This window comes from Channa argus, chromosome 1, assembly GCF_033026475.1.
Source record: "Channa argus isolate prfri chromosome 1, Channa argus male v1.0, whole genome shotgun sequence".
NCBI classification, from domain to species: domain Eukaryota; kingdom Metazoa; phylum Chordata; class Actinopteri; order Anabantiformes; family Channidae; genus Channa; species Channa argus.
This window is the reverse complement of record NC_090197.1, coordinates 46481200-46508457: the sequence shown is the minus strand read 5'-3', so window position 1 is coordinate 46508457 and position 27258 is coordinate 46481200. Positions and strand designations below refer to the sequence as shown.

Genomic DNA, 27258 nt, shown 5'->3' with positions numbered 1-27258 from the left:
AAGGGCACTGTCTCTGATTAATTAGCTGGAGTTGGTAATCAGTTTAATAAGACTGAAGTTGATGGTGAGAGGTCCCCTTTGGCAGAGCCACGCTAAGCTTAGCTCTCTGTTCAGGGCCCTCGCTTTCTTCCACCAAGTAAACATGCAGTGTCTATTTACATAAACAGTTGTTTCTTTTTTGTGGGGGGCTATTTTCTCTTCCAAACCGCCTGAAAGCCTAACACCACGGCTTAAGTCACTCCCAACAATGGCAGCGGGGATTGCAGACAAATTCATGAATTTTTCAACATATGAGAACTAATTAAATTGAGGCCTTTTTGAAATGAATATAGTGTGAGGTACTCACTAGCCCTACGCACACAAAGAGGGTATAATTCAGCGATTGAATTCTGGCTCGATAGCATTCAGCCTTTTACCATGAGGAGCTATACAGATGGCTGGTGTCCTATTCATTCTTTTCTTCCTTAATGGCAAATCTCATTATGGCAGTTATCACTGTATGGAGAACAAGACAGGAACGATGGACACAAAGCCTCACGGTGCAGGAATGTGGTACCTGTCTGCTGGAGAACATGATACTCACTGTTAGGTCAGATCGTGATTAGAATTTACATTTTGTTTGGATGGACAACCAACAATTATTTTCAGTGACAAGAACCACAAACAATTCTGGTTACAAGTGAACAGCACCACAGGGACAACAACAACAATAATAATGATAATAATGATGATGATGATGATGGTGATAATAATAATAATAATAATAATAATACATACATACATACATACATACATACATACTTTATTAATCCCCTTGGGAAAATTGTTGTTGGACAGCTGCACATAGATGATGGCAGTACCATTCTGTGCCAAGGACACTTTGACTTGACAAAGAGCGAGGAACCAAACTATCCACTCTGGGGTTCATGGGAGGTTTTCTACCGAATGAACTACAGCCACCGTGTCTTCAAATGTCTTGTTTAGTCTGACAAACATTTAATCACAAAGATGTACTTATTACGTAACTTCTCTATTGGTCTCAGTAGAGTAGTGCTCAGCTTTTGTAGTGTCTGGCTAAAATTAATTTGTGGAAAACAGAAAATACTGCATGGTGGATTTATACAGATGTTGTCAGTATAAATTTTTCACATTTAGTGACCAAATGTGTTTACCAGCTCATTTATTCTGGTATAAAGTTGCCACCTAATTTATTCTTTTCGTGTTGAGTCCTCATCACTAGTTTATGGCATCTTTTCTAAATACAAACATTTTTAGAAACATTTAATTTCATAGTCACAATCTTATGTTTTGAAAATTCCCCCAATGATGCAATACAGGCAACATTGATTTCAGTTGTTTCAAATGCACTTTCTTTTTCGAAGAGCAAGGTCTAACATAGAAATTTAATATGATCCTCTTTAACTCTCTTTTCTGTATAATATTCTTTCTCTCTTTTTCTGTAACTCATTCTCCTGACTGCTGTTATAATTAAGACTGCTCTCTGCCCCTGCCCATTTAAAATGGTTTAAGATAATTTAATACTTAGCCTCTAACATGACAAAACATTAACAAAACTATAACTTTACTTTCTAAATCATTCGCATGCTGTTGTACTTTAATGTAATGTCAAGACCAGCCTTGGAGTAAAAAAAAACACAAGTTGTTGCTGTCATGGCTGAGCAGTTTCTATCTAAAGTAAACTCTGAGGACTGAGCTCAAGATAAGAGAGCACCACATCACCCTGTGGCGTCAATGATCGTCCGCTGTTACAACACAAAGACAGTCAAGTAGCAGATAGAGCACAGAAATAATTTAGGCAGTGCTAAGTGGTCTATTGTCATTCAAATGATAAATTATGCTTGGCAGAGGTTTTAGACTCACTTTTACAAAGGGTTGCTATTGTTTGTGTCGAGACAAGGTTTTAAGGAGTTGCAATGAAGGGAATTACTTAGGAGAGTTTGAGGTTCCTTAGGGTTTGGGGACAAATTGGTTCCCTGCTCATTGGGGTTGTCCTCTGACAAGCCTGAACATGGCAACATTACTGCTTACAAAGGACAGCATAGCTCCAACAACAGCATGTAAATGAAGATCTAGAGTCAACACAGCAGTTTAGTATAAAAGATGCGAAAAACATGTTCTCACCAGAATATATTGCTACATAGGTGCTAATGTGTAGGAACCTTTCATCCAGGACAGAATGAACTTTAACGTGAACATCAAATACACAGCAAGACCATTTTACATTTAATCTTGATTTTGTGTTTCTTACGCATCTGAAATGGTCTCAAAGATGCAGGATTATAAATTAGCATTGGTATTTGGATATTCAGAATTTGACATCTCAAAGAAATCATTAAATTATCACAGCTTCTTAGCAAATTCCTCAAGAAATATCTTGAGGGCATCCTTCAACTATAAAACCAGTTCACTGAAACAGTGGAGAGATGCTGCGGGGCTAAAGCCACAACTAAAAAGGGGCAAATAGTACTGTACTGTATGTGCAGAGGGAATAAGTTAATTCAGGACAAGGTGAGGTTGTTATAGACTCTCGCTTTGGTCTTTGCCAAACAAAAGAATAAGTTCATTATACAGCTCAAAAAGTATTAGCCGAAATCCTATAAAATAACAACAGTTACAGTTAAAACACACATGGTGCCCCATTTGTTAAAGCCTCAACAGAGCTGAAGTAGGGAATGACGCTTAAAGACTCACAAGACCTCTAAGGGTTTATTCAACATAATTTGAACTGACACTGTTGGGTTGCAGTCTAACTACAGTCTTACCAGTATTAATTGATCAATAAAAAGCACTGGAGCATTTTTTTTGCCTCATCTAATCAAGCCTGTGTTTGCAATTACCTGCTCCACAGTAGGTGAGTGTTCTTCATATAGAAACTCGGCAGTAAATTACCACACAAGCTGGACTTACTGAGGTCTTTCCTGGGACAAATCAAGGTAATGTTAATTACACCGTTCAATTTGTTGGCTTAGTGTAACCCCCCCACTGCCGTGTCCATTCTTATGATACAAAGAATCAGGTCTGTCTGGAAATAAGACCAGGTCAGTGGGAGTAATACATAAATACAATACAGTAATACCTTTAACATCTTAAAATATGTCGAGATGTTGCTCGTCTTGACCTGGTTGTGAAGGATAGTAATCCTGTGGTTTCCCCCTTTTTTAGGAACTTGCACTGCTTAATATGTTATTACCTCTGTTGGGACTGTTAAATGGCTCCATGAAGAAACATGAAATATTCATTAACTACGTTAATAATTCATTCAGATAAAAATTCAGTATGTGGTTTGCAGAGTTAAAATGGATGTATAATGAGTGCATGCTCAGCATATTTGTGCAAGGGAATGTTTTTAACAAAAGAAAAAAATTAATTGAAAGTTCATTTTCATTTTTGTTCTATAAGTTATGCTAAATGATAAAATAGATGCTTTCCAAGCAGTTTCTGACTAAGAAACAATTAAGAGGGTGTAAATGTGACCCACACACTACAGTATGGTTTTTAATCATGAAGAAAGTGCATTTAAACAGCTTTTATCAAATTGTAAATGTTAGCTTGACCTAATTTGTGCAGTTTGAGGAAACTATGTAAAACACTTTCTACTTTGCTGCCTGAAAATTGGAACCGTAACCTTCATTTATCGTGTGACCAAAGTCTGCAGAATAAAACTGTATATTCATAATTTAATATGAAGTTTGTCATTACTGAAAATACCCAGTTGATGCTCCAGATGTCACATCAAAAGTATCCAGAGCCCCTTCCAGAAACAGTAGTAAGTGTGTGCATCTTGTTTCATTTAACACTGAAGTGGTGAAGAGTTCCCATACCGCCACACTGTAGTGTAAATACAGCTCATGCAAACTGTCAAACTAATTTCCTCACACCACAGAGGGTCGTTTTAGCTTTCATATCAATCAGTTCTTTCTCTAATTATTAATTGTGACACCCTTAATCTCGAAGACTGTGGCACTGAATAAATGCCATGTCTTTTGTGTTACAATTCTGTGCATCTTGACAAACACGACCCATTAAACAACCCTGTGGCCTTTTTCAAGAACGATGATTACACTAATTAAAACTGCAAAACATCTGAGACGGCTGCAGACATGCCAGAAATAAACAGGTCGGTAAATCAGCAAAGGAATATGTCAGCATCCATCCTGCCTGTCGCTGAAACAGTATACTTTGAGAGGAAGCAAACAAAAATACCTCTTGTGTCATGAAATGTGCAAACACAATATGGGACCTAATACAAGTAATGTGATAATATTTATGGTTCAATGATTTATTTATTTATTTAAATAAATAAGTTTGCTTTTGGCAAATGCGTCTCCAAAAGGTTGTTTTCTGAGAAGCACTTCTTAAAAAGGTGTGCCTTCTAAAAGATTTCTGTAATGTTTTTGTGTTTTCTAAAAAAATGTTTTTTCTAAGAAGTTTTAGCTTTTAAAATGTTTTTTTCTTCATCTAATGTTGTTTTGTCCCTTATATACCTTGTCTCCCCAACTGAAAGTGCAATTTCTAATGTAATGTAACCTTAAGAAAAATCATAATACTTTTAATATTTATTGATTAAAACATTTATTTACAAAGAGAAACTAATGATAGCAGACAAAAGAAAGAGTGTGAAAAATCAAGTTATACGATAAAACAATACAGGCAAATTTTTATTAAAAAATAACTTAAACACATAAATAAACAAAGCCCCATTCCTCTGAGTTACACTTTGCACTCAGTGTGAGGTGTTTTGAACATCATCTTTATCAGCTGCATCTCAGAGATCTCTCCTTTGAGTTAATCCTCTTTTAGCCTGTGATAGCCGCATGTGATAGCACTGGTGTCTTGTTAGCAGCAACATATGTTCCCTTTCATACAACATCAGCTTTCCAACCATTTAATCGGGTTGTTGTTGTTTCTCTTTACCCCCGCTCCACACAACAAACACTTTTCCTAGAAGTAATTCGACATGTGCCCAAGGAATTTGTCACTGCGTTTCACAACAAATCAGCCCAGGTCAGGGGCTAGGATTGGCCTCCAGTAATAGACTATTCAAAACAGCTCCTCAACATGATGAGGGGAAAGTGGATTTTCCAGCTTAAAAGCAGAATCATCTCTGCTCAAGGCATTATCCTGTGTTCAAAGAGATTAATACAGTGAGATGGTATTGATACCGTGCTGCTGTTGGATCAGCACTGGCCACGTTAACTGTCGACTACTGGCAAAAAAAAATGGCTACATGGATTTTACATATGGAAACCTGATATTCACTGTTGCTTTTTGACTTTTTTAACTGTCTTCCACTAAGATAACTGTAATATTAAATATAACCCTCTTGCAAGCTTTTATATTGTGAAATATTCATGAAATATTGCATAGCCATGCATCCAGAAATTATCTGTAAACTGAACAGACCATCAAACCACTGCATTGTTTTTAGGGAGTTATCCAAAACTTCCAAATGCCCAAGATATTCTGCTTCCTCTTGTTCCTCCTGTTAATGAAGCATCTCTGATGTTTCCTCACTCCTAAGTCAAGATACATTTTTCATAGCAGTCATCAAAGTGAAGAAATCCCATGCTGCACTTTGATGTGCTTAACAGAGTTTTAAGTCATGTCTCATTACTGAGATAATTAATAGTTTAATTAACACCAATTCTCACCAACTGACAGCTTCTCAGACACACAGTCATGTGATTCACTGTTTAATGACAAAATCTGGGGATTTTTATAAATTCACTGTGTTTTTATTCTCCTGTGTATATCTAGATTTCTTTAGCTTAGGTGTCATAATCATTTGAAAACTTTTATTGCTGATGTTTTGTTAATTTTTCCCCGCACTGATTCAGCCTACACAGCAGAGCTATGAAAGTGGAACTTCCTCACCAAGTGCCCAAATATGTGCAATGCAAACAACTTAGGTGGATTAATTTTAATTCTCATTACCTTGAAGCAAAGCAATCATATTCTATAGTTAAAAAAAAGCATTAGGAATAAAAGTAATTACCATTTTTGTGCTTTTTTTTTTGCATGCTATTTTCAATGAGCACTCCCTGGAATCTGGATGAACATTTCAAGTGTTGAGAAGCTGCGGAGGCAAATGCTGCCGATCAAAAAAGATCAAAGTAAAAGAGAAAGGAATCAACGGTTTTAGACGAGTTTACAGATGCTGAAGAGAGCTCATCACACAATAAGCAGCGAGTGTAGGCTTCGAGAAACGGTGCGTGCCTCTTGTTCGGGCTAAGAAACAATAGCATGTCTCCCAGGATGGGTGACGGCCAACAGCAAAGCTTCTGTTTCATGTCTCACACTCCACCCCCTTTTCGATTTACTCAACTTCTAGTTTATGACCGCTCACAACAGTTTACAGCAGCCAAATTTCATTTTCTACTCCCAAATCCTAACGCACATTATCCTGTACATTGCATTAGGGCCCTAATCTTTCCTTTCTCTTCTTGGGAAGAAGAAAAGAGTGCCTTCATGATTAACCCACTTTACAGCAATAAATAAATGCATCATCCAGTAATGTACACCAGATTTAATTTGAAGGGAAAAAAAGGCCAAAACGCTCAAATCACTGAAATGTAATAAAAAATAACACAATGCAGACACCAATGGGCGCCTTAGGAATTAATTTGAATGCTCTATATTTTTCTGTCTCTGTTGTGCTCTCTGGATTGGGTTTTACTCATCCAACTGTGTGAGTCCCCCCCACCCCCCCTTACACTCTGCTAGTATAAAGTCAAAATATACAAAGTGAATAAAAAGAAACAAGATCTGTCCGACATAAAAAGCAATACTCTTATCAAATATATCAAAACAAAAACCAAATAAAAAAAAAAAAAGACAGCCTTTGTCGTTTTCTTCTGTTTGTCACTCACATGTAACCCATGTTGCTTTTCGTTTCCCATCGTTTTTTCGCCTCAAACCTGTAACAAAGAAAAAATTAAATCATTGAACCCTTTTTGAATACAGTTTTACTGTCTGCTTCCAGCTGTGCATGAGCAATCATTCAAGTCCAGCTAATGCAGGCTTCAGAAGCTCGATCTTAACTGTGCTTGAATCCAGTGTCACACATGGCTGATACAGTAAGATGGCAAACATAAACATGAGAAGATGGTGAGAGAGCGAGAGAGAGAGCGAGAGAGAGAGAGAGAGAGATGTCATACCCCCAGGGTATTTGCTTCTTCCTTTTCTGTGCTGCCCTCAAAGCGTCCTCTTCCTGTTTGTGCTGCACAAAGTCACGGCAATCAGAGGCTTGAGCGATTTTTACAGCCAGCTATTTAGAGGCAGACAGAGGAGAGGCCCATCAGAGAATGGAAATCAGTCTGTGGCAAGAAAAAGCTTTTTGACTAATGTGTCAGGGTGGCTTCTCGTCAGGGTCTCTGCTGCCTCCTCCACACCACAATTATGAAGCTGTACCACATGGGTGCTGTCCTGCTATCCTAAAACAAATGTTACATAGGATTACTGTAGTATCAGGTACAACATACAGTTACTCAGCCTGATCTTGCACAATGTCCCATGATTTCCTTCAACATATCAGAATCCGTATAATTGGACAAGTATAGTTGTGCATACAAGGCATTAAACTCTGTTGTCCAGTGGCTCTCACTGTACTTGCACACACTGACAAAGAAGATTCACACTGACACAATAATAAGTAAAGACTCACACTGGTACACACAAACATAGACAAAGCTGGGCAAGGTAACTGTAAGAGTCATGTGGAAGTATGTTATGCGATGATCAATTAAGTAAAATAATAACCTGAAGAGTGAATTTTACATGTGTGTCTCTACTCCCACTAAATATTATATAACAATGATCAATCCTCCTTCTGTCTGGTGCTTTTGCTTCAGTAAGTGTTAAGGATTCTTCTGTTACACACAAGAGATAAATTGTTTAATGTCAAAGTCAGGCTTTAAAGACATTAAAGATTAAATGTTTTAGTCAGTTTACAGAAAATGTTGATAAATAAACCCATAAAATGCGCACAATTCTAAATGACTCTAGTTTCACCAATATTAATAGCTCATGTTTTTTCTTTTATGATTGTAAATCTTTAGGGTTTTGACACTTGGTCAGTCACAAAAACATATCTAAAAATGACAATGTGGAAAAGTGTGTCGTGTGTATAACTATTTCCTGACATTTTATTAAGCGAGCAATCAAGAATATTACTGGCAAATGGATGGTTTGTGAAAATAATCATTATCTGCCACCTTAGTAGACAGTTTTCTTAATTGAGTTAGTGTAGTAAATGTTAACAATAGAACTGTATAAACTTGTATAATCCTAATTATACGAGCTGCTCAACATTCTGGAAAGAGTAATAGTAAGTGAAAACTGAAGTAATAGCCAGTGAAAAATAAAGAGATGTAACAGCTGCATAAACTGGTGAATATATGTATGAGTACAAATAAGCATGTTTGTCTTCTGTGTGGAGGTCGAGTGTTCCATAGTGCCATATACTACAGCACTGTTGTATTATTAAAATCATCCTAATCTTTTCTGCCTTTTGTTTGAGGTGTTTTAAGTGGAAGTCAAATTTTTAAGCTGCTCATTTAATTTCCCTCCATGTTTTGTTGCTTTCTGCCTTCTTTTTTTGCCCTTGTATAATGTGCAAATGAAATAACTGAATAAACAAACAATGAGAAATAATGAGAAACATTTTGCCATTTTGACCTCCCATCTTAAAAAAAAAAGATTGCAATGGCCTTTTTCACCAGAGTGAAAGTGTTTGGAGTACTGCAGGCAGGCCCTGAAATCAGAAGTGCAGAGAATGACCGTGACTGCAAGAGGCAAACATTCAAATCCCAGGGAAGACGTGTGTATTGTGAAGCAGAATAATCCCAATAACCCCAGTCACACAGAAGCACAGGAAACAAAGGGAAAAATCCTGCCTCCTCTGTCACTCCTGAGATAGGTTTATTATTCAAGCAAAGGCAAACTTTGATAAACAACTTGGAACAATTTCACCAAACCTTTGGGTAATTCTCTGTAATATTCACAGTACAATCAGGGAGGAAAGGAAGTCTTAAGGTAATGAAGAAATGTGCCACCACTGTGCCACTTGGAAAAAAAAGACCTGCTGGAAAAAATGTTTCAATTATAATTAAGTGGGATAAACTTTATTAGAAAGACTGAAACTAAAATATCTCCTAATGCATGCTGGGATTAAGCAGGTCAGAGCGAGCAGGCAGAAAAAATTAAACTCTAAAGGCTTTTTATCACCATATTTCAGGAACCAAGGGTGTAAAATGTTCTAATTTGGGATACATTAAAAGCCATAAAGGTCTTTCAAAAAGATTAATGGTACTTTGCTTGGATTTAAGATAAGGGCTTCAGCTGGCTGCAAGTACTGGGCTCCGGCTGGGCCCTCAAGGCATTCATCTATACAGTCACTGGAAGATTTGTGGAAGTGTCTGCATAACCTGCAGCATACTTACTGTGACAGTTCTCCAGTTCTTTGCCATTTTATAGGTTTTAAATTCCTTAAATCATGTTTTCTCCTCCTAAAGAGTCTTAAAATGGGCGATTGCTCTTACATTTGCAATAGATCTACAGGCAGATAAAAACCCTGTTCCTTGTTAGAGTGGTGTAGATGCTAAATGCTTTTTAGTGGCCCCGATGTTTGCAACAGATATAAACCAGACATTTATTAAATTGTTGACAAATCCGAAAACAGTGCCTACTTTTTTAAAGAGAAAAAAAAAAAAACACTCTTTCCAGGAGCAAATCAAATCAAACTGTGTGATCTTAAATGGTTTCATTTGGAGATTTAGTGACAGAGGTTGTACTCACGTTAACCTGCTCTCCTGTAGGGCTTTATTTAAAATGCAAAGGTCTTGAAAACATGCCTTTCCAGACATTCCATAAGCAGAATTATTACCCACTTCCATGTCCCTCATTTCCCCCTCTTTTGAATTCACAATATAGCCTTTGCTTATATTTAAAGAATTAAAGGTCTTAATTTTTTTTCCCTTAAAAAAAAAATCAGTTTAGTCTACAATCCCTGATTGTCTTTACTGGGGCTCAACATTAATGTCAACCAAGTTACCTAGGAGACAGAACAGATCAAAGAGACAAAAAAACCCCCTCAAATGTCTGATTAATCAAGCCTGCAAACAGCTTATTTCTTTTAGCCTGCATGCAAGTATGAAAATGAGATTCCGAGAGCAGTACATTGTGCAGATTTGTTCATTCTTATCTGAACAAAGCCAGCGGCAGCTTATTTCATGGATCACTGGCACTGTCAGCGCTGTGGCGCCGAGCAGGTGACGGCTCCTCTTTCTGTGGCGAGAACAAAATTAGCAAAAAGTCGGCACAAATTAGCCTCTCATATTTTCAGTAATATGACATTATTTTTCATTTACTTTTTTGATCCACTTTTTGGGATTTTACCCCCACCGCCTCCCCTTGTGTGCATCTTAGTGCCAAATCCTTTCACATCAGAGGCTTGTGAAAAATAAGAATGAAAGTACAAAGCTGGAATAAAGGCAGGAGACAGGAAACCTCCTGCATTCTTTGTTTATGTGGCTCCTAAAAGGCAATTCTTCCCACTTCACCACATATTAATATACAATTAAGTGTCCATCACATGCATGTTTCTGTGCCTTGTGTCCCTCTCTTGTGTGGCCTGTGCACAGCCCTGTTAAAACAAGGTTTATTCAGAGGATTATTACTCTGACCTTTGAAAGATTTGAAAACAAAAAAAAAGAGAAAGAAAAAATCATGTACACAATGCTGGCACTGCAGCAGCAGAGGCTTAAGGCCACTAGGAGGGTTAAGTCAATAGTACCATTTTCTGTTCATTCATGTTTGGGTCGTCATGGAGATTCAAGTGGAGACCCAAACATGGGCTTTAATATAAAAAAAACCCTGCATTGCTGCTGTGTAAGCCATACACAAGATAAACCAGGTCTGTCTTAGTAACAGTTTCACACACGGTTTTCATTTGTGTGTCTGCTCTACTGCATCACTTCTGAGGTGTTTGATAAATGAAAGAACCATTAGGAAGTCTTTATGAGTTGCCCAAGGTTCACATAAACACTGTGGCAATTAAACAGCAGGTGCAGAAAGACAATAGCTGAATGAAAGATGAGAAAAATACGTCTCCATGTGGATAAAGTGTTAAAGCTCCTATTAACAATATGAAATAAATGATGGGTTTAAGGACGAAATTGCCCTAAACCCATTCATAAATTTCCTATCCAGGAAGCCTCTTCCAATTAAAACGTGTGAGAGGTGGATTAACAAGGGCTATAAGGCTTTGCCTCGCTAAATCACCTCCCCGAGCTGCTCTGCTGCATTTGACGTGTAAACGATTAATGACCAGCCTAATTCCCTTATCACACTACCTTAATGCCTAAATAATGTGGCCTTAGTCAACTTTGGAAAGCAGGGCTATATAAGAAAGGAATGAATATCAGATTAGGCAGCTCGTGGGTTATTTTAGCATAATTTCTTAGAACTGAGGCAGAGGGGGAGAAAACTGTGTTTTTGGGTGGTAAGCCTTAGTGTTACAGGGACACTAGGTGGGTCAAGAGATCAAGGGGTCAATCAATACCACCCATATTGCTTAAAAACAAAGGGATACAAAGTTTTATTCAGTGGTCCCAGTTTGAATCTCTAAAGTAAGGTAACAGATTGGAATACTGGCTGAATTTTAGATCCGAAAAAAAAAAAAAAAAAAAAGACAATGGATGTGACAGTGATTAAAAACATTGCGTGGTATGACCTCTCTGGAAAAGAATAGGTTTTAATGTGACTTGTTTCGTCCAACCGAGAGTTGCAATTTAAGGATTTTGATTTAACATCACATACAACAACAACAAAAAAAAAAACTTTTCACAAAACTGCAACTTAATGATTCAATTTTCACAACTGAGAATGACTATATGGTAACTGCAATGGTGTAGTAACTGTGTTTTTTTTTTTTTTAACTTAAAACACAACACAGTATAAAATAAAATAAACAAAATAAAATGCAGCAATTTAAGCACAGAAGTAAAATTACAGAAATATTATTAACTATAATTGTGTAATTGTATATTTGTGTTGAACCATTATGAACTATTATCGCTATATTATTATTACTAACATGTGACTGTTTTTGAGCTATTTTGTGATTCCCTATTCAGATTTTGCTAGTGAACTATTTTATAAAGGCCAGCAATTAAAGACTAATCTCCTGATGTTCTTGATTCATTATTTGGTCAGTAAAACATCAACAAATGGTAATATTTGCCCATCACAAATTTAAGATTATTATACAGTTCACTGAAATTTAAGACCAGGAAAATGAGTAAATACTCATATTTAACAGGCTGGAATTGTGTAAGGTTTTGGCTTTTTTGCATTCAAAAAGCAACACTTCCTAGTTGCAATTGAATTTTCTGTTGTTCAACTAATAAATTCATAATTTCAGTCATTTATATATACAGATATATGTATATAAAATAAGGGATTTCCTGATACAACTTTTTCCCAGACTGAGTACAAGTATTTACATTTGAGTACTTGCTGATACACAGTACTAAACTGTTGTGCTTGTAGTATGACTCACTGGACAGCAAAATCCTCATCAATCCACTGCACAGTTAAGCTGATAAGAGGCACTGGGCAGACACTGCTGGCCCGAATATCAGGGGTGAAACCTACAGCTGGGGTCAAACCTGAAGAGTAGGTACGACCTTTAAAGACTGAAAAAATTCACACTTAAACACTATTACCACCTACTGTCACAGATTTTCAGTCTGATCGTCTGAAAACGCCACACAACCAACACATGAGTAAACTGTGGGCAACACACTACATGTCTGGACGTTCTGGAACAGATAGACCCTCAAATTCTGTGACAATGGGAATTCTGTTTTGGTGAAGCTAATGAAATGACAATTGAGTGAAAATATATTTGTCATCTTCATAACATACAAAAATAGGGCTGATATTAATCACAGGGGCAGGTTTAAAATGAATATACAGCAGCAACCAGTCCCTATCAATCACTGATCCTTTCTCTTCGCCATCTTCATCACACCGTTGTTTGGTGTGAAGGCTGCTAATGGACTTCCCCAGAACTTGCTCAGTCATTAAGTTATGTGACAAATTAGACTAAATGGTTCTAAATGGTTTTAGCGTATTCATAGCAAGAATGATAAGACAGACATACTTTGAAGCTGACAATACTATTTCATGTTTACGTTTGACAGGTGTTTTAATTACATACTTTGATTGGGTTTTTATTTGCAAAGTTGTACTTGTGTGTAAAGATAAAGTAAAAATAGATGTCCAGCTCAGTGTCTCACCTCAGCTGGGATTTGTTTCCCCGCTGCTACAAGTACGTGTGTGTTTGTGTGCATGTGTGTTCGTATGTGGGATCTGCCCTGCCCTCTGTTACGCAGAGACAGACAGCGGAGAAATTGCATCAGAAGCACCACAACTATAACGCAACATCGTCTAATCTCACTCGGTGCACTCGACAGTCGAGCTCTGCCCAGGTGACGCAACAGGTCATAAGAAGCTTCATTACCGGTGTCAAAAAATTTATTGTATTAGCATGTTAATATTGTGTTAATGTTGAAAGCTCTAGAAAAAACAAAAAACAAAACAAATTATTATGATTCATTATTAATGCACACTCAGAAAAACTGAGTTATAAGTTTGGCAAATTGGCCTAAAAAATCTTCAGACAGGTCTTTTTTCTTATTTCACACGTTAAAATTAAATTCTTTCTCTGCACATAACCCATCCCCCTGGGGGGAGCAGTAGACAGCCACAGGGCGGTGCCCGGGGAGCTAGCTCTGAGTGTCTCCCTCAAAGACACACGTGGTCGGGTGGCTGGGATTTGATCCCGCAACCTCTACATCCCATTCTGCTCCTCTACCCATTGAGCTACCAGGCCGCCAAGTCAGGACGTATTAGGCAGCAAGTCAAGAGTCACGTCTTGAAGTTGATGTGTTAGAGAAGCACAAGTATCTTAAGGATCTTTGAAAACTTGTGATGGCTAGACAACTGGGTCAGAGCATCTCCACAACAGCAGCTCCTGTGGGGGTTCCCGATTTTTACCATGAGGAAGGACAACTGGTGAACCAGCACAAGGTCATAGGTGCCAAGTGCTCACAGATATGCATGGGGAGTAAAGGGTAGCCCATGTAGACCCATCCCACTACTGCTGTACAAATTGCCAATATATTTTATGCTGACTGTGATTATGGTCTCAAGAGAACAAGGGCTGTATTGCAGTAGACCAGTTATGGTTCCCACAGTGACCCACGTCCACCACAGGAAACACCTACTACAGGCATGTGAACATCTTAAAGCAGTGGAAGAGAGTGGTCTTGTCTAATGAATCAGATTTTTTTTTTTACATCGGGTGGATGGGCTGCTGACGTGAAACATTTACCTAGCGGAAAAAAGGAGGACAAGTAATGCTCTGCAGGAAAACCTTAGATCCTGGCATACGTGCTACTTTGACATGTACCACCTAAAGCACCTAAACACTGGTGCCAACCAAGTGTACTACATGTATTCATCGAAACATTACTGCCTCATGGCAGTGGTTTCTTCCAGCAAGATAATGCACCCCACTACAATATAAAATTGGTTTGAGTAAAGAGTTGAAGGTATGGATTTGGACTCCAAATTCCCCAGATCTCACTTCGATTGAGCATCTGTGGATCTACTGGAATCCCACCACACAACTTAAAGTACTTTAAGAGTATCCTGCAGACATCCTGGTTCCAGATACCGAAGGACATTTAGAAGTCACATGGATTTCATGCCTTAATGAATCAAAACTGTTTTAGCAGCACAAGGGGAACCTAAAGAATGCTTAATTTTGTCATTATTTCCATCGCAGTGCTTAGTATAGTGTGATATTTTCACAGTGTTCTCACCAAAGTTTATCAGTCTTTCATGGTGAAGCCTTATAACAGCTTTTGAAAATAACTTTGAAAAACAGACATGGCACACAAACTCCAGGGCAGGTACAGTGGAACATCCATGTCCACATTTTCTCTTCTAGCAATCTGATGCTAGTTACTCATGACATGTCATCTTTAGGGAGTAGACAATAAAATCTCTGAAAGTTCGCCTGCTTTGTGCACATTTCATTATCTTCTTCTGAGTAGGGTAGGCTTATTAGCGAGCTTTGAACTCACACTTACAATAATATGCCATCAACAGTTTTATAAGCTAATTAGAAAAAAAAACTGTTTAATTAATGAGTGACTGGCAATAAATGGCAATCCTGAAAGAAGAAATCAAGGGTGCTAAGCTTCCACTACCAGCAATTAAGGCCTAATTACAAACAAATTATATATGTGTTTTGCTGTGGGCTTTAATTTTAAATAATGGCTTTAATTAAAAGAGAAAACATGCTAATTAATTAAACAGCATACAAATCTACACTGAAAAGTATGCTTTGTCTATCAAGTAATTAATGAAATACAATAATCCAAATGAGATTCCCAGGCATTTGATAAAAGCTTAGCACCCATTTCAAAATCCATTTCAAAATTAATGGGCAAAATTTTAATGTGAATCATTCAGAGATACAATAAAAGTTCATTGAGTGATAAATTGCTAATGCTGAAGGAAAAATTAACAAAGAGGAGAGTTTCTAAACTCTCGGCGAGGTGGCCTGGGGGAGAGTGCAGGGGAGACACACTCAACCTCCTTCTCTGATGTGGGGTGGGGAAAGTCAGAATCTGATAAAGCCCACTTTTCACAAAAGCGCAGCTCATTAATTTTTTGATTACAAACATGGGGCATGGCAGGGAGAAGGTGGTGAGAAGAAAAAAGGTGTTAAATAACATAAATATCATGAAACACTCTTAGTTCAGCTCTTTGTTTCAACTAAGCCACCATGTCTCCTCCGACAAAATGCTGCACCACCTTTGTTTCACAGTATTTAAGTGAGGCTTTCCAAAGGGTAGATTTCAAGGACAGTGGGGTTTTTGCTTTCAGCTGCTGCTTCTATTGAAATATGAGCTGGAACATAATGAGGGATATTATAACCAGACACATGTTCAAATGCTACAGATACCACAAATGGCTCAGTTAATACATATTCATATGGTTAAATATCGTGTAAGAGAACTAACTATTAGGAGGGTCCTTTTTAAACAATTTGGAGTGTTCAGGTTAATTATGCTCAAACAGGGTTCTAAAGAGCGGCCCACTATCCAAATGCCACATAGACCACAGGAAGCGACTGGTCAAAAATGAGGCTAGATTAGGGTCACAAAAAACCTAGTTAGGACAGAGAGTTTTAGGCAATCATTTTCTAACCCAGGCAGAGGATCTGTAACATGAATAAGGTGATATTCTATACTGTAATAAACTATTTATTCAGCATTTCTTTTCTTTGGAAAATGGCAGAAAACCTTTTTCCCCATTTTTCAGATATTGTTAAAATAAAAGTAATGAAGTTATTACGCTGTTGAAGAACTGCAGAATCATGGCTGCCACTTCTGGTGGGTAAACACTAGAAAGGCTGTCTCCAACTAGACAGTGACCCTATATAACACTCTTGAATATGTTCAATATCGGGTATGTTTAAAAGTAAACTGATCCTCCATACACCATTCAACATACACATTTCTCTACGTTTGGTGTCATTTGCAGGCCTTACCCCCCCTGTGGGTGCTTTAAGAAAGCCCAGTAGCCATGCAACTACTTTTTATTTATCTTATTTTTTAGCTCCTGGAAGTCATAAAATAGACTTGACACCCCCTATTGTGACAGACTACAGAAAGTTTGTGTTTTGAAGTGGTAATGCTGCTCTAATAGCTGTGATGAGTGCTATGGGGGAGCTGTATGGTCTAACATGGCGTGACCGTCTTTTGTGGTGAAATATTCCCCCTTACTGTATATAAAACAGTTACTGACTATTTTAAAAGTCTGAAGTGACTCTGTTTTATAAAAAGAAAAAGTAAGGAAAAATAGAGGTTGGATTGGTGTGACAAAGAAAGTACTGTACAGCTGTTGTCTGTTTTTATGGTACAATATTGAATGAATACATAAATACCATCTCCCCCTCAAAAGGCAATGTAAGGGTTAATTATACAAGTGCGTGTGAAAACATTAATTATCACTTTTTTTCAGAAATTAATTCAAAAAGTGAAACTCATTAATTCTAAAGTCATTACAGGTGAGAAGAACCTTTTTTTGTTTTAAATTATCAATGTATGTGATTATGGCTTACAGCTCATTAAATGAAAAAATGGATTGTCTTAAAATATTGTAATATTTCCTAAAATCAATCAGTCAGTGCAGTATGGCATGAATGTGTTGAGGTGTTATTGAACCCGGGTTGCTTTGAGAGCAGCCTTCAGCTCATATTGGTTATTGGGTGTTGCTCATCTTCCTCTTGACAATACACATAATTCAGGGTTGGTGTTCAGGTCAGGTTGGCTGGCCAATCAAGCAGAATAATGTATCATGGTCAGCAAAACAAGTAGTGGCAGCTGTGGCACTGTAGGCAGGTGCTAAGTCCTGCTTGAAAAGGAAATCAGCATCTTCATAAAGCTTGTACACAGACAGAAATATGAAGTGATCTAAAATCCCCAAGTAGATGGCTGTGTTTGCTTTGGAGTTGACAAAACACAGTGGATCAACACCAGCAGATGACATGCACCTCTAATCATCAACTACTCTGAGACTTCACATTGGACTTTAAGCAACTTGCATTCAGTGCCTCTCCACTCTTTTTCCAGAATCTGAGATCTTGATTTCCAAATGAACATTTACTTTTACCTGTAAAAGAGGACTTTGAAGCATGGTGCAACAGTCCAGTTGTTTTTCTCTGTAGCCAAGGAAAGATGCTTCTGAAGTTGCCTTTGGTTTAGGAGTTCATACTGAGGAATGCAACAGTTGTAGCTCTTTGGAGACATCTGTGCATGATGGGTCTTGATGCAATGACACCAGCCTCAATCACTCACTATGGTCATCACTGTTGTGTGTGCACCTTTTCCCTTCCAGTAAACTTTCCATGATTTTTTTTTTCCATTTTTACAGCACTCTGCAAATAGCCAGCCCTTTCAGCAATAATCTTCACTGGCCTAGTCTCATGTCAATGATCATTTGGACAGATGTCAAGTCAGCAATCTTCCCCGTGATTGTGGTTGTGTGTACTGAACTTGTCAGATACATGGTATTTATACTGTATGACTGGTAATTTACACAAACTCAAAATTAAGTACAATTTGAGATAATGGATTATTGATTTTCATGAACTCTAAGCTATACTCATTGAAAATAAAACAAAGAACCTGTAATACATTTAAAATATGTGAGTTTCACTTTTTGAATGAAATTCTGAGATGCACTGGTATGTTTAGTACTACATTTCACGATGTGAACGGGACCTGGGCACAGGTTTCATATTAACAAAGTAACATCTGTCCACATCAAGGTCATATTTTGTCGTATTATTTTTGAAATCATGTAGACAGAAAAAAAATAATAAATTCATGAATTTCCCAGAACACTAAAACAAATAAAGATAGATTTTTGGCCAAATTGGCCAGGCCAAGCTAATGGCAATAATTGTCAATCGTGATAATTAAATATTTCATAGTAAGATCTTTATGTAAAAGCCTAAATGGCCTGGTATGGTAGATACTTTTCGAACTAAGTCCTTTCAGTGTGAGAGGTGTGCACTACTGTGCACTGTGTATGTGTTGTTTGGGACAGAATAAAACCAAACCAAATGGAAACAATACATTATACATTCTCTGGTTGGTCACACTACACTGATGGATGACAAAGGAAGCCCCACCAGCCTTTGCAGTAGTGATGAGTTATTTGCTTTTTTCCACTGGCTCATTTTTCAATAATTACTACAGAATCTGTCAAATATGAGCTTCTTCATGCTATCAAGCCTCCTCAATGTTTCTGAACTGTTTATACTGTATGTGTCACTCCGTCCCTGTCATGCTAATTGCAGAAATAATTAGCCCACGTGCTTCTTTGAACCCCCAGAAGGCTGCGGGTTCAAATCCCACCCAACCAGGTGTGGCACATAAAAACTTTTAAATTAAAATAAATACGAGGGTTGCGACAGGAGGAAAATCCCGTGTAAAAAAATAAAATACTCATGCTAACTCAATGTGTGGAACGCATTCCGCTGTGGCGACCCCTGAAGGGACAAAAGTCTGAAGTTATCAAAGGATGGATACCCAGTCTTCTTAATTGGAGGACTTGTATTTTTACTACTGAACTACTAGGCCTACTTCAGAGGCAAGAGTAGTTTTACATTATTTTATGTCTTCTAAGCCTTGAAAAAAGGGAAAAAATGCTCAGGAGGATCAACAGACATCTTTATGAGGAAAGGAACCCTATCTGTACTATTTAAAGGAATACATTAGAGAGCTTTGTCTAAGAAACAGACAATAATATTTTGTTACCTAAAAGGGGAATGTGATTTCTTTGTGCAATCTTTGGGGGCGTTAATACTTTCGCTTAGAAAACGGAGCATGCCTTCACGAATTTATCTGAAACAAAGACTTACAGCCTTGGGAAATATTTAAAAACTGTAATGAGAATAAAAAACCTCAACCTGCAATATCCAAGCAGCATGTCTTAGAAGTTTGATAGATGAAAGAAAACATATCTCTGAATTTGTAAAGAGCCTTCAAAACAGGTTTTTACTTGTTGCAATTATTTTAATGTTCAGATTAAAAAGAAGAAAGTAGAGCAAATGGAAATCACTAATTGATTTGAAAACAGCAAAAAACAAACATTTTTGTCTTATAAAAGGGAGGATTCTGACAGCAAGCTCTCTATCTTCCTTCCATTTGCCTTTGCTTTGAGGAGATAAGTGAGAAACCATTAGATTGAGGATGAAAATATACTGAAACATTGTCATCCAACATGTACCAGCATTTCCCTTACAAAACAATGCCTAGAGGGACAAACAGGCCTCTTTAGTTCTTCACAGCTGTCGGAATGCTTTTGCATTTTTTGCGTAGAAAACCTGTTCCTATTCTTCCAGTGAAAAGCCTGCCACAATCATGTCTTGGTGTTATGACCGTAAACAAATTAAACATCTAAGCCATTCCGTACCAAATGAGCCACTCAATTATAACCTTGAAATTGATTCTGGCCACAGCGGGGATTATTGATCCTCTTAATGTTTGTCACAGTGCTTCTGTCAAAAGTGAACAGGAGTGCTATAAACAAACATGTTGGTCTTAATGCTATCTACATTACAGACTGCGTCATTTAAGATATATCATAATCCTTTTTGATTCAAAATCCTTCAAACTTTTTGGCTTTTAGCTGCCACTTCTGTTCATATTTCCCATATACCATCCACTACTACATTGCTTTTGTTCTCAAACGTAAATCATGCACAACTTTGCGTCACCTAGGTTTTAGGGATTTCAAAATGGGCAATTCACTACCCTCGTGAAATAAGTTATCACTGCTAGACAATGAGTTGGGTCTGCCAGACTGCTGTCATGTCCCATCACAGTTCTGGCAAGACATGAGGCAGGTGCCGGGGAGGCGAGAACCTCGGCTCAGGCTAAACCAATCCACGAGCACTCTAAGAGGCTTTCTGAAAGTACAGTGCAGGTGCCACTCACAAAAGCTTTCATTTAACTCCCCCATGTCTGACCATTAACAGTTAAGACAGGAATGTGAAAGGGCTCTAATGCTGCATGCTAATGTCTATTACATGCTGGATATGCCAGGGCAAGACATGTACTGCTGTTTCAATAATTAGTACTTTTCTTTTTTTAAAACACAGAACAATGTTTTGGAGCCTATTAGTAATAAAATCATGCAAAGTCATGCAAGTTTTCACAAATACACATTTTCTGTACTGCATGTGATTTATTTCTTGAATATCTTATTAATCACAATGTTGTGTTTAATATTCAAGTAATCATAGATGTTTTCTAATGTTTCTTTCTGATTTACTTTTGGTGTGTAATAGATTGGAAAAATTAAGAATTATTTCAGGCACCCTTTACTCCAGAATATAAGTTCCATTAATTTTTCACATAGTAAAGATTACGTGACTCACAGCTGGAGATTTTTTTACTGCTTGGATACACATAAAACTATCTAGGAGAAATTCCTAGTACAAAGGCCAAAAAGAATGATAAAAACTACAGACGTGTGGACATAAAAACCATGAGAGGAGAAGAATGATTTTAGGATTACTTGAGTGAGAAACTTCCAATCATATGTTAATCCAATCATTCCGTTGCCAGGCAACGAGCAGAAACTCAGGAAGGTACCCTAACCCACCCCAAGATATAGCGTGGAACCTATCCCTCTGTAAAATCCCATTTTGTTGTTTCTACACATCAGTTTGTGTGTGTGTGTGTGTGTGTGTGTGTATATATATATATATATATATATATATATATATATATATATATATATTTATTTAGTGATCTTTAGAGGTGCAGGTAGTACCCCCCTACAGAGTTTCCCTCACTGGGCATGAGGGTTCAATGCACTTCAATGCACTGACACATAAAGCTACAGTATGCAACTTTTCTCAAATATGTTTTAGCAGAGATATGCTACATAACTTATCTTAATGTGGGGAAATGCTGTCAAAGCCTCCTGTGAATCACAGAACAGCACTGGTTCCAGTTTGGAGATAATTCCCTTCTAAGGGGTTTTGAGCGAGCCTTGCCTTTTCAGCCAGAGACTGTCAAATGTAGTGCGTCACATTACGAAAGAAATGGTACCTTGGGCGAATCTATGAGAAGCCGCAGGCTCTAAACCATCATCAGTATTTTACTGGCTTGATTCTCAAAGGTTACATATTGTAGCTTTTAGAAAACACGTGCAAATAGACAAACAATTCACCAATTTGACGACACAGGTGCAGCATTAAAAAAAAATGTTGCAAATAGAGAAAACACAGCCAAACACAAAAACAATCTGCAAATACACAAAATACAACAGATTTCTTTTTCTTTTTATGACAGCTCTGATTTACACCCAAAATGGGTTTTATCATTATAATGGCAAAAACTGCTCATGGGTAAAACTGGTGGTCATAACCTAAACTATTATGGGAGAATCCTGTGTTTCTATGTGAAGTAAAAATAAAATGGGAAATCAGAGAACGGACAAATTTCTCCTGAGCCTACTTTGCAATTCTATTGTAATCCAAGGCCGACAATGAAATCTGAGCCCGCAGCACGCTACATGTTTCTACAGGTACTATTACAAAATGAAAAGGTTTACAAGATGTTGTTGGCAACATGCATCATGAAACAAAGAAGTTTAACTTTGATGCTAAAGTATGGCAATGCCCCCAGTTGAGAAGTAACACAGCGGCTGTATGTCTTTTTAACCACAATTATATGTGTGTGTGGGCTACATTTTATGCTAAATTAGTTTCAAACCACTTGATCCTTGATGCCTGCCAAGACGGTTAGTTACAAAACTTCAGGCACTCCATTTAGGGACATGTACACTTCAAAGGTATGAAACTCTTACCTGGAGAATGATTTAACAGTTGGCTTGAAAGCAATGTACCCTTCATTAAAAAGCAGAGCCAAAAGTCCTTTAGACACTGCAGCACTTCAAAACTAAGGGGTGGGCTTTCCATTAACTCAATGGAAAAGGGCTGCAGGACTGAATAGTGGGTGTCTGCGTGTGTTTTTGTTCCTCTCTGTCTTTGCAGCAGAAATGGCTACGGATCCATTAGTCTGATTTGTCACAGCAGGAGCACCCCAAAGATCTCTTATCAGCACAACGTACCTCTCGTGTGGCGAGTCTGTCGCTCATCTCCTCCGCCTTTTCAATGTCCCCTTCAGCTATGGCCCTCTCTATGCTCTTTTCTAGGCCGGACTGCAGAAGAGGGAAAAAAAAATTCGTTTTTTTTTTTTTTTTTTTTGAAATAGGGGTAGAGAGAAAAAAAATCAAAGAGTAACTTCAAAAGTCCCCAGGGCCTTATTTTTAATGTGATTGCCATTACTACAAATATGTAGATTTCCCTCCACAAATGAAAACGTTTTTGATTGGATATTAGTGAGAAAATCTTAGAAATGCTACAGGAGATTACCAAACATAAATGTGACTCTTTAATTACACATTTCCATTACAGGCCTAAGCAGAGGGGGGTGCGCAGAAGCCCCCGGTTACTGATGGCAAGGCGGTTCTGCTGTGATGAGCCTATCTGAAGGGGCAGAGCACTAGATTTCTTTAGCCCCCAAAATTTCATCACGTTGAAAAAATACACTGGAAAGAGGCTGTAATTATTAATGTGTTGTTTGAGGACTTTGACTCAACGATAAAAGTACAGTATTATCAGGCTGAAAATTGTGAAATTAGAAAAACAATTATCTCAGTAATTCAGCTTGCTTTATCTCAATTGTACTTATTATAGTTTATTAGTTTGCCTTTACTATATACACTGATACAACCCTCTCCAATATCATCTATGATATGACACAAACAAAACGCAAATTGGCAGTTATGCTATGGAATGTGTTTTAAGGTCAGTGAAGAAACCCTGTCGGCAGAGAAATGAATAACATTCCGCTGCTATGACAGATTTTTCTTTAAATGACTAGTTCATTTTCTTCAAAATATATTAATTACAAGAAAGTGCATTTGAGGGATGGAGGAGCCACTCATTATATTGACGTGACAAGTTCTGTTTCATTTAGCTTGTTCATAATTTCTTTCATCCTTTTTAAAATTAGGCTAAAAATCAACAAAAACTCAATTTTATGCCGCTCTGAAATAAATTAGCCACAGAATACTCCAAAATAATCATTAAAAGGATTTCAAATTGAAAAGAAAAAAGTTCCTATTCACTGGGTCAGCTATAATGTTCATCAAGCTTGCAAATATTTTGCTTCAGTGGCAAATTGAAAGTCTTCACAAAAAAAAAAGTTCATTCATCTTTAAGGGAGAACATATCTGAGTTTAAGCTTCTCAAATATGATTTTTTACAGAAGGTGTAGAATCTAACCATGTATTACCATACCATTATTGTAAATGTTGAAGCTGCAAATCATGCAAGCTGTATGGAACTCTAACCCACTCTACTTCTCAAGCTAATTTTAATTTTCATTAGGTTTCTTGCAAAAGAAAAAAAAACACAACATGCAAGCGATTCATCCTAATCTTATCATTAAATGTAGCTGAACATAATCCTACATATTCTTCTCAGTGTCAGGTTGAGTTGCCATAAGGATTCTTCTAATCCATAAGTCATATCACATAAAACAATGAGAGGATACAGTGGCATGGAAACACAAAGGATGTGAAGGTGTTACTAACAGCTATGACAGACACATATTAAAACTCAGCAGATAAGTTGGAAGGAAAAGAGTCTTTGGTACCTTTGGAGGGGGTCTTGAACATGCAGGGGGATCAAATCGATCATTTACACCAAAATACTGCTTAAGCTTATCCCAGTACTTCTCCCCTTCATCCTGACGCTCACTGCTAATAAAGAAAATCTGTGTTAATGTTCATTCATATAGACCAACCATTTGAACAAACTATATTCACTAGTTTGATTCAGTGTCCATCCGTTAACTGGACTTTTTCTATCATGCTAAAATCCACACAGCTCTGATGTTAACGATGCTGTCATTGTGTGAAAGTGCAGTTGGAAATCTAGATTGATTTGAAGAATCTGTGAATGTCTGACATGTGAGATATTGGAACTAGCTATTATTCAGGGTTGCATTTTTGTTTCCCCGGCTGTCCACACTTTTAGTTGTGTGTTTACTACTTAAATATGAATATGCACTACTGAATGTGTAGTCTGACAGAAATCCCATACACTTTACTTCCTTGTTTATAGCCAGCAATTTACTTGTGTAAACTTCCCAGCAGAGTAGACCTTGTAATCTTTAGGTACCTTCTCTCTGTAGATTCCTCACTTTTTATACCTGTTTAATGACATAAGAGATAAAGTTAATAGTTTATATGATAATTTCATCCGAATCAACTATAAATATCAGCTACACATAAGCAGTATAAGTAGTGTGCCCTGAAAAGTTTTAGGTGCTTCAAATACTTGTGATCAATGGACTAAGTATAACACGTACTAATTAGACACAGTAGCCATTGAAGCATGAAAGTGATTGTATTTATTGCATCGACACCTTTCTTATGACGTCTTCTTTTTTTTCTTCTAGAAACATTTGTTGTCTTTATTTCACCATTCTTCTTCCGTAGATCCTGGAATTTCTTGGAATACACACAAACTGAATTTACAAGAGCACCCTTGATCTACATATGCTGTGCACATATGCAACTGTATGACATACACAACAAGAATTTCAAAAGGTTTCTTTAATCATTCAGTAGAAATGGTAAATGTAATTAGTCCATTAGTATGCATTTTCTACATAAATTAGCGATTGATTGCAGACAGAAACACAGCTTGTACTTCACAGACTTAATGCCATGGAGCTCACGGTGTGTGAAATCAACGTACTTGCCACATTTCTTGGGATATACCAGGTATACTGCATGTCGGGGAATCACTGTCTACCGCATTGACGGTTTGAATCGACTGTTTCTCCAACAGTGAACCTGTATTTTCACCGACCGAGATTAACTTTTCACATGACATCTCACGTTTGTCACCCTCCCTTCTTTTCTCAACACTCTCCTGCTTGTCCTCTTCGTCGTCTGGACTGAGATCGTCTTCTGTTAAACCTTTGGGCAGGAGTCCGCTGTACATATCTAATGGCAGAGTTACTATCAATTTCTAAAGCTATTATTTCGACTAAAAACAATCACAAATCGATTCCGTGTTAGATCACGCACTCACTTCCGGGTAAAAACTGTGACGTTCCTCGTAAGAAAGTACCAATTGGCTGACAGCTTGTCGCATTATCCAACCAGAACATTGCTTACAAAGACTAAGCATCATAACACGAGGATGAGATATGGGCTCTTATTGGTTGTTTTTCAGTGATACCGGAGGTTAACTATTCAGTATTTTAGCAAGAGGAGGGGTTTTATAGTGTACACGACGTGTGGAACTAATTTAAGGAGTTTTAACTGAGTTTAAACCACTCTTTGCAATAAAGTCAAGTCAAAAGGAGCGTGTTGTGGAGCACTTCTAATTGAGGTGAGCCACGAAACTGACGGGTCTATGAATAACTAGGAATCATGTAAATGTTAATCTAGCGTTGGCCATATTTGTGTCATGTTCTTAGTGAGATAACCCTCCGTCCATAACCAGTGGTTCGCAAAGTGCTTTGGGCATTACATTATTATTAGAATGATTAGCATGCAAATCTTGTATAGCCACTGGCACTGGCACAGGCACATCTACCCTTAAAATTGCTCTTTCACACTCATTCACATTAGGCTTTCAATTGGTTGCATCTTATTGCAAAGCCAATAATCTACATAAATTATACTGTGTATTTTTCAGGCTATAGTATATGAATGTAGAACAAAGGGTCAGACTTATGTATAACATTAATATATACAGGCCTGCAGTGTCAAATCCAACCATAGAGACTCAGGACAAGATAACAAAGGAAGAAGTTTCTGGAAGATGCATTTGTTTGTACAGTAATACTATTTTTTCAATACTCATATAGAACAAACAGGTGGTGAAAAATAATTTTGGTAGGCAGACAGTGCTAAAACCACTGCACAATTAATTGATTAGCTAGTGGACAGAAAATAAATTGACAACAAATTTTGTAATTGAGAAATTTAAATATGCCAAACACAATTTTATCCCAGTTTGTCAAGTTGCAGGATTTAAGCTTTTCTCTGCTTTCAGTGCAAGAGAAACCTAGATATAGTACTTGAATCTCTTTGAGTTTTGGACTGTTGATTTGCTGTTTGATTAAAAAGGGGAATATTGAAATAAATATGCCAGTCACTGGGAACTTGTGATTTCCTTATTACACAATTGTTTGTTGTTGTTTTATAGACTAGACAATTGATTGATGTAAAAACAGACAGCTCAGTAGGGTGTGAGAATAATGTTGAGGCACAGCCTTGAAGTCTGCACAAAGAAGAAAACAAAACCACAACTCTAAACCAGACATTGTGTAATGGTAGGCCTACTTTTATGCTCTCATTAACATTAATTGAATTCCACATTCCATAATTAAGCTAATAACAAAGTAAGTCCACAGAAAATATTGACTGAGATGATAACCAAAAAAATTCCACAGAACAGAGTAAGAAACCGTGTACCTCCACAGCTACACACTCAATTTTCCTCTATTACCTTGTTGCTTTCACTCACTACCTTGTAGTCCACGT

At 37.4% G+C, this 27258-nt stretch overlaps 1 protein-coding gene across 6 annotated transcripts; it reads right to left on the bottom strand.

Annotated features, from left to right (window-relative positions):
• Positions 1-4564: 4564 nt before the first annotated feature.
• Positions 4565-25809, bottom strand: fam204a (family with sequence similarity 204 member A). Of its 6 annotated transcripts, none has more exons than XM_067526982.1 (7): positions 25457-25809; positions 25122-25206; positions 24830-24905; positions 24348-24453; positions 22756-22845; positions 7179-7288; positions 4565-6938 (listed from the first exon to the last, which is right to left on the bottom strand). In XM_067526982.1, the coding sequence occupies exons 1-7, from the start codon at positions 25703-25705 to the stop codon at positions 6887-6889; spliced, it is 768 nt and encodes a 255-aa protein (XP_067383083.1). In that variant the 5' UTR covers positions 25706-25809; the 3' UTR covers positions 4565-6886. The 6 variants fall into 6 exon arrangements, with proteins under 6 accessions (XP_067383083.1, XP_067383093.1, XP_067383101.1 ...); XM_067526992.1 differs by having other exon boundaries at positions 24348-24450; XM_067527000.1 differs by having other exon boundaries at positions 24875-24905.
• Positions 25810-27258: the final 1449 nt, after the last annotated feature.